An 11,691-nucleotide genomic window follows, 5' to 3' on the forward strand; every position below is an offset into this window, starting at 1 on the left:
TATTTATTTAATTTTCTTTCACAATTGTTTTTCAAACCTAGAGATATGTATACGATTATAAATGAAAAATGAAAAGATATCCAAGTTCTGTTAAAATATCGAATTAGAGACGTTCTCCTTTCTTTTTGAAAGATTAAAAGATTATCGTTATTTAAAAAATAAAGCTGTGGACACTCATGACATTCATTTGATTAATTCCTATACTGATACAATAATCCGTGCACGAAAATTCCGGGTCACCGCTCGAATTAATTCGAATTTATTGGTCGCGCTATGTCACTAAAATTAGCAAACAACTCTCTCGACAGGCGAGAAGTCAACATATTCGAGTTCGTGGGGCCAACGATCGTTCCTGTTTTTTATTCCGGCGCGTGAATTTCCGAGGGGAAAAAAAAAGAGGGCCCGGCGTCAGCGAGTTAGAAAATGCGCTCTCGACAAATCGGCACAATGGGATTGGATGCCGCGCGCGCCAAACAAATCGCGGCTAATAAGAGGTTGATGTATGGCGCCGCGAGCTGAAGGGGGCCAATACATAAAAATAAGATAAATTTTACTCGGTTGGTGATGAATGGCGGGATGAATTATTGAATAGTTAAACACACAGCGCGCCTTACCAGGACCCTCGCTGGACCCCGAGCCTGGGCCCGAAGTCGGATAAGATACTGTCGTCCAGGGCCGCCTCTCGCGAAATAAACTTCTCCGATTCCGGTAGAATCAAGTGCCTAATCGCCTCGATACAACTCGGAGATCCGACAAAGAAATTATCTTAAAATAATAAAAATATTAATATTGATATTTAATAATATATAGTAATTAAATATTAATATTTTAATACTTTTTGTCGAATGTCCGACTTGCATCGAGAATATTATATTAAAGCATATTTTTTGTCTTGCGATGCCGAATTTTGACAGTTCGAGTCAAAATGTCAAATGATTGATTCTGGAGCGCCCCATATAATTTGACAGTTCATTTATCATGTATATATGAAGAAGCGGATCTTCTTGCGACGTATGTCGTTTTAATATGTCAATAGTATTTCGCGAGATGCCTCGTTTCGGATAAAATGTATGAATTATACGCGAGATAACGTAGAGAGAGAGGAAAAAAAAGGGATTGCATTGTAAAACAAAATAAAGGCATTTGGCGAATATGACGTACGATAAGTAACAAGTAGGTAAGATGATGAATTATGCGACGATACTATCGTTACTTTTGCTTTCTGAGGCGGGCGATTCTACGGTTTTAATGGCTGGGAAAGCGCGTAATCGCCTTCATCGCGAAACGCCTTACCAATGTTACATTTGAAAGGGTAATGGCGAGACGGGGCGAGAGAGAAAAGAGAGGAGTACTTCGAGAAATATCAACAAGAGCAAATGGCAACACGTATATCTCGCGACTATTTATATTTAAATTCTTTTTCCCGCGTAGAGATCGCCGCGCCGGATAACGAAATTTAAATTCCACTCGAGAAAGTATAACTAAATTCATATAATTTGTTGTGGGAGAGGGTAGAGAGAAGGAACACCGAGATTGAGGTATGTACACGTGCTGATGACGCAACGTACAATGAGTAATAAACAATAAAACGCGATAACGAAGTTCCATATTCAGTCTTTTAATTAGGTCGTGCAACACAAATGGTTTTATGACTTACGGATTATTTATGGCGATTTCCCCGTTCACTATGTAAGAAACACAAATATATATATATATATATACTATAAAAAAATAAAAAATATATACTATATAAATCTTTTAATGAAAAATTAGCTGGAAAATTGTTAATTTTAATAGCAATGTTGCATCTACCTATATCATCTAATTTATTTTGTAACAATTAATTATGACTAACATAATTACTTATTACACAGAAATTGATAGTTAATTAATTTAATTAAACAGCAAGTATTAATATTTTAAACCTCAAAAAAAAAAAAAATAGAATGTCGCATCTTCAAAGAAAATACACATAATAGATTTGCATCAAATCACCCTGATCAGGTAATTGCATATGTAAAAAAAACTTGTCATCAAAATGACTGTGAACAAAATTGTCACTGAGGACATAGCTGTATAATTTTTTATCGGGCGCCAAAATTAGTTAATTCATAATTAGTTAGAGATGAGCCTCTCTCTTTTTTCCTGTCGCTTTCTTTCTCTCCCTATCTATTTTTTCGTCTCTCGTTGTCCCTTTTTATCCCTTTTGTTCCTTTGGAGTTTGCCTCCGAGGCAAAGACTCTCTCTCTCTTTCTTTTCCTCCAAGACGTTTCGGCGCTTATTAGACTCTTCGTCGGGCGCCTCCGTTCCTGCAGCATAAATTCACCTGCGCGTTTCACTTCGTTATGGCTCTATTCACGGTAACCGCGCGAGGACGGATATTCCTTGCTGTGCATCCCATTCAGCACTCTCGAAACACCGAAAGACTCGAGGATGAAAAACGCGCGAGTATCCCTCGATTGTTTAACGCCTTTCAAGGAGAGCAAAATTGTGTGCAAAATGTTACTCTAGCCAATTAAAAATTAGTTACAATATACAATTAACCCTTCTTTCGGTTATCTAAACTAACGTTAAATTTTAAAAATGTATCGAAACTTTTCCCTGCCTGAAATAAAATACAAAAGGCCTTTGAATTCGAAAATCTTCTAAATTGAATAGGAAAGAATATATGTCCGATACAACTGGTATAAAAAAAATTGTCGCAGTGTAATAAGTCAAAAATACGCAGTTGGTGTCCATACACTGAAAAAAATTATTTGACTTAACAAAATACTGCGGTCGAATGCGTGCAAATAAATGTCAATGTAATAAGAAAATTATAATTTTGTAGCAAACAAAATATTTTAGTTCTTATTACATTGACATTTATTTGCACGCATTCGACTGCAGCATTTTGTTAAGTCAGATAATTTGTTTTTAAGTGCCAATGAAAAGATGAAAAATTATGTAATGACAGAAGAGTTATTAACGCCTTCCATAAGAAGGAGGGTAAAATTGTGTGAAAAATTTCAATATCGATTATTTCGATCTAATTCAAATATTAAACGATTACCGAAATATTCATACGAAAGTTTGTACAATGAAATATGATTCTATTTTCGTTGGAATTTCAAGAGATAATTCACGCGGGTCCAGCGTTTCGGAAGCGATGACGTCGATCAGATACATGCGACAGGGAGCATCGCTATAATTGGATGCAAGGTGTTAATCTGTTGGGTGTGGCTGGTCACGGGAGTTATGCCAGTCACTAATAATCCTCTTGTCATGAACGTATTAACACGCGGACGCGACGCATCACAAGCTCGACTCACATAAGAAGCTCTATTAAAGCTCGCGCTACAATGTAGAAAGTAAGTAAACGATATCTTCTTTTGAATGCGAAACCATATCGCAAGTACAATATGTAGAAAATTGACCGAAATCTGTTTTCGCTAACGTGCGAATAAAATTTATAACAGAGCGAAATACGAGTACCTATACATCAGATAAATTTTTCTCCGTATAATAATGTTAATTATATTATATTCATTCTTAATTATATATTATTATTAAACGTCATTAAATTAATATTAATTATGTATAATTTTATTAATATTAATATTATTATGTTTAATTATAAAGTAGAAATTATTTTATATAAATTAGACTGAAAGTGCAAAGAAAAATCAATTTAAAATTTTATTATTAGTCAGCACTCAATGTGAAATAAAGAGAAAAAAATAATTCTAATTTATTCACACCTTCGCGAATAAGACCGTCGTTTATTCGAAGCTCTTGACAATTCCATGTCCACGTTATTAATAAAAAATCAAGCTGTTTAATCGATAGAGTACAAGAATCATCTCGCAGTTGATACTTAAACAGTAGAGATGTGCGAATTATTCGAATTCGAATCGACGTAGTTCAAAATCGAAAGATTCGATAACGTCGAATCACTGCAAATTAAAATCACACAGAGAATTTTCTCTTAGAATTTACCCTGAAAATCATAATAATCATGAGACATCAATATGTATACATGTATTTTTTATTATGGTAAATATTAATTAGAGAAACTCTTATAAAATTCACCCAATACCATATATTGTCCCACGATTACCATAATTTTCAAGGTAAATCCTAAGAGAAAATTCTCTCTGTGCATTATTCAAATTTATATTTTCATCTTCAATATTATCAAAAAAATTTGTTTGCAGTATTTTTTATTGAAAACGTTCAAAACATCTTAAAATTTCAATTATCAAGAAAATTTTACCTATAACGCTTTGCAAAATGTATTAAAAATTCTCGATTAGAAACCTTGTATAAGAACGATCTCAAGCGTTCATTCGAGCTTCCACTTTTCCAAAATCTATTAGCCCAATTCGGAACAAAAAAGTACGCGCCCATGAGAGAATGTAATCTCTCTCGTGACGTATCCATCTCTATACGCGGCTACCGATGTCGCGCGAGAGGATCTCGAGGAAGTCGCTAATGGGCGAGATACTAGATCGCGAGAGGTCGGACGGAGCGCGATTTGCGTGGTTAAAGGATCGTTTGGTGGATCGCGCAAGAAAGGAATAAAAAAAAAAAAAGAGAAGAGAAGAAGAGAGGTGAACGAGAGCTGACAGTCGAACGAACGGGTCAAGATCGGGAGAGAGAGACTGACTGAAGTATAATCAGGTTTCGACTGAGTCCGCGGCCGCGATGTAATAACAGTAATCCCTCCCTGCGTCGGTAATTTGGCCGTTCGCTCAAAAACTCCAAATTATAGAAGCTGCTGTCATTAGGCCGCGGCGGGCAACGTGCGCGCGCAGCATCGCGCTCTCTCTCTTTCTCCCGCTTCCTCGAACCCGACAGAATTTTGGGGAAACTCCCGACTGCGGGTTCATGTCCGATCGTTAGCGATAAAGTTCTCTTGACGTTGACAAACCCCGCGGCCTCCTGGACATTCCACGAGGTTCCTTCGAACTTCGATGATTCCACGCCGCGGGTACTTCTTGTTAGAGTTAAGTAGCTGTCAAAGAGAGGCCTGTGTGATGCGATTTTCGAAGTGAAAGATAATTGGCAGGAGACGGGCAAAGTGTCGAAAAACGAGAAAACCGATGGAGCGAAAATAGTATAAGTTATTTTATGATCGCGCTTCATTGATATATACAATATATTAAATTGATCATCGAAATTATCAATTTTTAGAATTTGAATTTTGCAATTTGCTCGATGATTAATAAAAATATTTTTATACAAAAAAATCAATATTTTCTGAATCTCAAATTAATATATACCAATTTTTATCCATTAATTAAAGCAATATTAAAAATTGTACACGCGCTAAGCACGATATAACGTCTGTCATAATTTATTCGCGCATTCGAGACAAAGCGATATACGGAGAGCTTCGAAGCGGAATGAGACGTTCTATAGACTTGTGTATCTCAAAAGTGCATTCGCCTAGGACCAACGGTGCCCGAGGGAAGGACTTTTTCGAGCGAGGGAGATCCCAAGGAGCTGAAGCAAGAAGAAGAAACGCGGGGAACGAACCAGCCTGCGGGCATTTTCTGGCATAGAATCTCTCCCTGCCTCTTTCCGGCCCTCTTGTATCGTATCAAAAAGGCGACTCTCTCAAGAGGAAGGAATGGGAGGAAGATCGGCGATCGTTGCCCGTATGCCTCGAACGAAAGCGTTTAAAACTCCATTACGGTTCGTTCGTGATCCTCGCGATCACGGGGTACGCTCTTCACTTCGGCGGTACCTTACGTGAACTGGAAAAGGGTTCGACCGATTACTCAACGTGACACGTTGGTCCCGAAGCTACGGGGGAGGAAAAAGAAGAGAAGAGAGCCGCCTTCGGTGTCGAGGCAAACTGACGCCTGTCGAGTCTGCGATCGCGATCGTCGCGAGATCGTAACCCTTTTAAATAAATGCCCGAACTGACTCTAAATGCCCGCAGCGATTCTTAAAGAAACACATACCAGTGATCATTAAGCTTTATAATGGTTACTAATGCTTCGTATCTCTTTTAAGATACATTAAAGTTGCAATAACGAGCAATCGTCGATGAATTATTTGGAAAAAGCGCAATGTTTTTCTGTCAAAATTAGCGTCAGTTGATGAGAACGTTTTACAATTGAAAATATGTTGAGTATAATCATGAGATGACATTATTAATTCAAAATTCATTTCAAATATATAATAGCACTGTGTCTGAAATAATATTAATCACTGACGATCGTAAACTCAGGACGCATAATTAAAATGAACACACATTTTATTATAACGCATACTGTTACGTAATAATATCCGCGTATCTTCTTAAAAGTCGTTTATCTAAATAATTAAATGGCTTCTTTTGAAATCCACAAAAGTTTACGAAACAGTGACCGCTGTTTCTTTTTTAATCACATTTCCCGCAAGTGAGAGAAAATGCAAGGAATAAAAATCCCGAACGGAGAATACGAGAGACGACCTTCGGAAATTAATTCAACAGATAAATCACGCCTTCTCCGCCTCGCGATACTACTTTATGAAGACATTCAAATGAATCCAGTAAGCACGGATGCGTAATACGAAGTGGTTGGAAGTTAATGGGCTACCCCGCGTATACAAGTATGTATCAGTGGCTAGCCTTCGCACAGGTTCGCCTTGAATCCCCGACGACTATCGCGAAGTTGCACGGTCTGCATTTGGGAATAAGCGCGATGGACGATGAGTCGCGGCCCGTCGCCGAGTTTCGTACAATCGCGATTCAGCATAATTCCGAGGGGGAGTTAACAAGGTTTGCGGAAGACGGGAGACGTCTTGGAAGAGAAGAAGAGACAGAGAGAGAGAGAGTCTTCCGCTTCTGCGCAATCAGCCGAAACCGCTCCGTCTCTGTCGGCTTAGCGGCCGACTACTCTGGGTGCGTCTCTTCTTTGATGCATTGAATGCAACGTATACGCGATACTCGGCAGCAACCCCTTCGTACGCACGCACGCACTCAACCAAACACGTACGTACGTACACGTGCGCAGCGAGAGTCGCGTGCTTGCGAGCGAGAAGGAAGAAACACCTGGAGCATACGAGATCGTCGCGAGAGGATTAAGAGCTTACCAGATTGCTGCAGATTGCCTTAATTTCTCAAGCAACCCGAGTGAAAAAATTCCCCGACGCGCAACTAACGCAATAAAATAGGTACGAATGAAATGCGACGTGCCCGGTGCTTTTTGACTTTAACCGACGGCGCGATTCTTTTGAAGAAAGCTCGCGAAAATCGAGGTCTTAAGCATGAAACGTCAAGGAGATCATATTTCAGAAAAAGACATCTCCTCGTCAATCATCGTTTCAACAGTTAAATGTCATATGCAAAAAAATATACATTTGTCGATAAAAAATTACACATTTTTAAATGCTACGATATGAAAATAAATATAATATGCATTATCAAATATTTAAAAAATTTTCCAGAAAAAGAAATCTCGCCAATGACCGTTTTAAAAATTAAATGTCATATGCAAAAAAAGTAGAATACATTTGTCGATAGAAAATTGCACATTTCTAAATGTTTCGATATTCAATGGAAATAAACATATATGAGTATCAGAATGAGTATTTTTAAAATGGAGTTCCCTGCAAGTTTAAGCGTTTGTCCGATCATTTACAGAGATTTGCCAACATACATTATTTTCCAAAGCTCCATCAAACTACCGAAATTGCGGAAGCAACAGCACAACTGAATTCCTATGTAAGTACTACCAATCTTAATTCCATTAACGCACGCGAGCTAGATTAAAAGTAACGAAACTTTTAGCCATCAATTTAATTAAATCGCTCAAGTAGTACTAGCATAACAAAACATTTTTTAAATAAATTACAAATTTTGATATTTCCTTTTTATATTTTCAACTATGCGTTTCTCATTATTTTTTAACATTACGATTCTTATGACATCTGTGACTCTTGATGCGCTTTTCTCGACCAAAAAAATTGCATTCAAATTAAAATATACTGCGAAACAAATAATTGTCGATCCACGTGATTTGTCAATCATGCGAATACATGTATCTGCGCGGATAAGAGTTTTCATTAAAAAGTTATTCGGATAAATCGTGATGCAACCGCATCTAGAAAAACTAAATTGGCGTGAGACGGACGACACAAAGAAGGAGCATCATACACATTTGGTTGATACGAGCTCGAGCACACGTGCTCACCAGAACAAACAAACACGCGACCGTCTTATTCCGGCCATCATTGTTAATAAATAACCGTATCTCGTCTGACAAATCACAAATGATCGTTTGCGGGCTTCTATCTAATTCGCTACATATGCAGAGGAAACAACATTTTGTGGCGACCCGTGCACCTGCAATTTTGTCGGTCATCAGTCGCAACATTATGAACCTAACAACGATATCTTTTGTGATGCGCATCTATTACTTGTGATGCCTTCAAAACCTGCATCGCGACATTGAATGCTATTTCTTTTTGCAATAAAAAGATTATTTTAATCGCGATACAAAATTTATTTTTATTTCGAAATATATATCTCTATCTTAAAAGATAAAAATTTTAAATATCAATCTGTTTATAGATATATCTATTATTGAAAATTTTAAGATATAAATCCTTTGAATATATAAATCCAAAATTTGGTACACACTACTGTCAAACAAATATGATGAAATTAGAATTAAAGTTTCGTTACTTTTTATTTTTCTCCAACATAAAATAAAGAGGAAACAAGCTTAAATATTAATTCGATCGTCTTCAGAATATAAAATTCTAATAGCTTGCGATAATAATGGGTCAATCATGAAATAAATTGAATAGATATGTTGTCAAATATTTTACACGACGAAAGAGACAGAAAATTCAGCTATATAATTGAGTTCATAGCTATATAATTAAATTCGACTAAATAATTAAATAAAAAATATGTGGTCAGATGATTAATGATACAAATCTAAATATAAGCGTGTGTGCACGTATAAAGTGCTTTCGCGCAGTTCGCACAAGAAAGAATGGTTTAGCTGAATGAAAGTATGTTTAGGTGAATCAGTCGTCAACATTAAAAGCAAACGCGCAACTTTACGTGTAAACACACGGCCTCACTCTCATTAACGCGAACTTTAGACGCGTGAATTATATATGCGTTTCGAATAGCGATACTTTGGAACCTAATTAATCCTATGGACTTTCGTTACTTCGATAATTTTTTTCAATTTATAAAGAATCAATTAGATGAATCAATGACAAAATCAATTTTGAAATTTTTACAAAGCTTTTTATACTTTATATTAAAATCACTTCTTTTCTTCACATCATAATTTAATATTCAAAAAATCGTATATACATATGTGTTTCTATAATTTATATTTGCAAGATAGATATCTCTTTTCATTGTCGAAAATTCTTCTTTACGTCATAAATTAAAGTTTAAATTATATCAGTCTAATTTTTCAATACACATTCCTAATCCTGAATATTTATTAAACAGAGAGATATAATTTAAATTTAAATTGTTCCGCTATAACAGAAAGACACCAAAGAGTATTCCGCGTGTATAGTAGCCTTCCGCCCGAAACCCAAAATATGTTAACACCTCGTGTTCTCGTACCGACCTTTTTCCGTTCCGACGCCGTCTCTTGGTGGCGTAGACGGTCCCCAGCTGGCTCATGGCGACGGGGTTGTTGGGGCCCGACGCCGACGTCGGGGTCGGCACCGGCGCCGATGTGGGCGTCATCGCGGGATCAACGATGTGGGGCTGAGGGTGAGTGGCGGTCAGGGTGAGTTGCGTTCCCGGGGGATAACATGCCGCTGTCACGTAATCCGTCGGCGCGTGGGACGCGGTCGGCGGTCCACAGATCCCGGCGATCCCCGGTGTACCGCCGCCCCCGCCTCCTCCCCCTCCGCCGCCACCACCACCGGCACCACCGATACCGACGACACCACCACCACCACCACCCCCGACCACCCCCAGCCCCGCCGAGGCGGCTCTGTCCAGCGCGTACACCGTGCAGACCGTGACACCCCTTGCGACGACGCTACGTCATCCTCTGTCACTGTCGGTGCCACTACCAGCCCAGCTGTTGGCGCGTCAGCGAGGCACTTGCTCCGGATGACACCGCCGTACGTCGATTACGACGCGGCAGCTGCGACAGCTGTCCGCGAACTCGCCCTGTCGAGCGACGACGTCGCTATACTTGTGCAATGTCCTCCGCGAAGGTCGCTTTGACTTTGGATCAGTGTCAGAGATATTATCGTATACCGCCGCGAAATCGCGCACAGGAGATCACACGTTCGTTCTTCGAAATTTCATGAAACGTCACCTGGCGTCGTTGGAAGATTCCCGCAGTCAACCCGACTCTGCTGCGGTCGACTCGTCGCGATGATGATGATGATTCTCGACATCAACGTGAGATTCGCGATACACTGTACATCGGGTAAATCCATCTCCTTCGCTTCGTTACCACGTGTTCACTGTCACTGGAGAATCGCGACGCGCCATCGACGGTAGATCACGAGTCATTCACAACCCCAGAACTTATCGGACATATACGCACTAACGTAGAACGTCAAAACGTTCGAGGATCAGCGAATCAATGACACAGTCTCGGGATAACACTTGAGCAATAATGACGTATACGATTATTATCGAAAGATGGAAACTCGCTGGATGATTTTCACGGATTATGTTATTCCTCACTGCAGATCCAGATGATAAATTTCACTCTCACTCAGATTAATGTCATTCGTGTCGTCGCGTGACGTCGCGGTACTACATATCTGACCAGGACACACCTGAGACATCCATAGGGTTGAGAATCAAGAACTCTTGTCACACGATTCGAAAACAACTTCCCGATTCGGCCACGTCACGTGTGCGCGAAAACTGAACCTACCCTCCCTCCAAGTCGATCCCTCCCTTCCTGTCTGTCTGTCGCTAACGGGAGAGAGAAGGTCCCTCTTTTCCCCTTCTCCCGATCGAGAACACACTCTTTCACCCTCACGAGATCCGTCGGAGTCGACTGACACGCAGAGATCCGTCCCAGATCCTATCCTATTTTGCTCGACGACGAGCAACCGGAGAAGCCAAAGGATCTAGCGGCGAACGCGATGCGTTTGACAGATGGGTGACAGGACCCTCGTGCATTGACAGATTCGAAGCAGGCAGGTTAAGCCGGATCGAGCGCGGACGTTGACGGTGCTCGCCTTGTAGAAGCGTGTCGTGTACTGGCGTAGGGTCTGCCGGGCGTAGCATAAGTCGGGAGAGTGTGGCATAGATCGGAGAGAGAGTGGAGGCGAACAGGCCAGCCAAGTGGTGGTGGGTTCGGCACAAAGGAGTAACCGACCGTAGGTCGACCGACCAGGCTTCTATACGCACTGTGATGCAAAATTACCTCTCTAATCCCCCACCCCCGCATGCCACGCCCACGAAAGAGACGAAGGGACCAATCGCGCCGCCAGCATGGCGCTACCAACTTAACCATGCCGCAGAAACACAAAGTGAACGATACCATCGCGCGCGCCTCTCGAGATTCCACCTACTCTTCCTTCTTCCTCCGCGCGTCCTCCACCTTGCAACGAGTTCGCGAACTCCTGGACGTGAGCGTCCTATCCTGCACCCGGAGACGCGATCGCATTCCACCATACCGAATATTAAAAAATTGTTGATATTTCTTTGTGCCGGGGGGAGAAGAGACGAGGAAGGTTATAAAGTATTTCGGTATGTTC

The 11,691-nt window shown here is 40.2% G+C and overlaps 1 protein-coding gene across 2 annotated transcripts in view; it reads right to left on the reverse strand.

Moving 5' to 3' along the window:
- The window catches only part of ss (aryl hydrocarbon receptor spineless), a 176,888-nt gene extending 167,066 nt beyond the window's left edge, over positions 1-9,822 (reverse strand). For both annotated transcript variants that reach the window (XM_029301725.2, XM_029301723.1), the window contains exon 1: positions 9,579-9,822. In XM_029301725.2, coding sequence (XP_029157558.1) covers positions 9,579-9,700 — 122 coding nt within the window. In that variant the 5' untranslated portion in view covers positions 9,701-9,822. The remainder of the gene's footprint in view (positions 1-9,578) is intronic.
- Positions 9,823-11,691: the final 1,869 nt, after the last annotated feature.

The sequence above is a fragment of the Nylanderia fulva genome, unplaced genomic scaffold, assembly GCF_048542155.1.
Source record: "Nylanderia fulva isolate GAGA-0341 unplaced genomic scaffold, ASM4854215v1 Scaffold9, whole genome shotgun sequence".
NCBI lineage: Eukaryota > Metazoa > Arthropoda > Insecta > Hymenoptera > Formicidae > Nylanderia > Nylanderia fulva.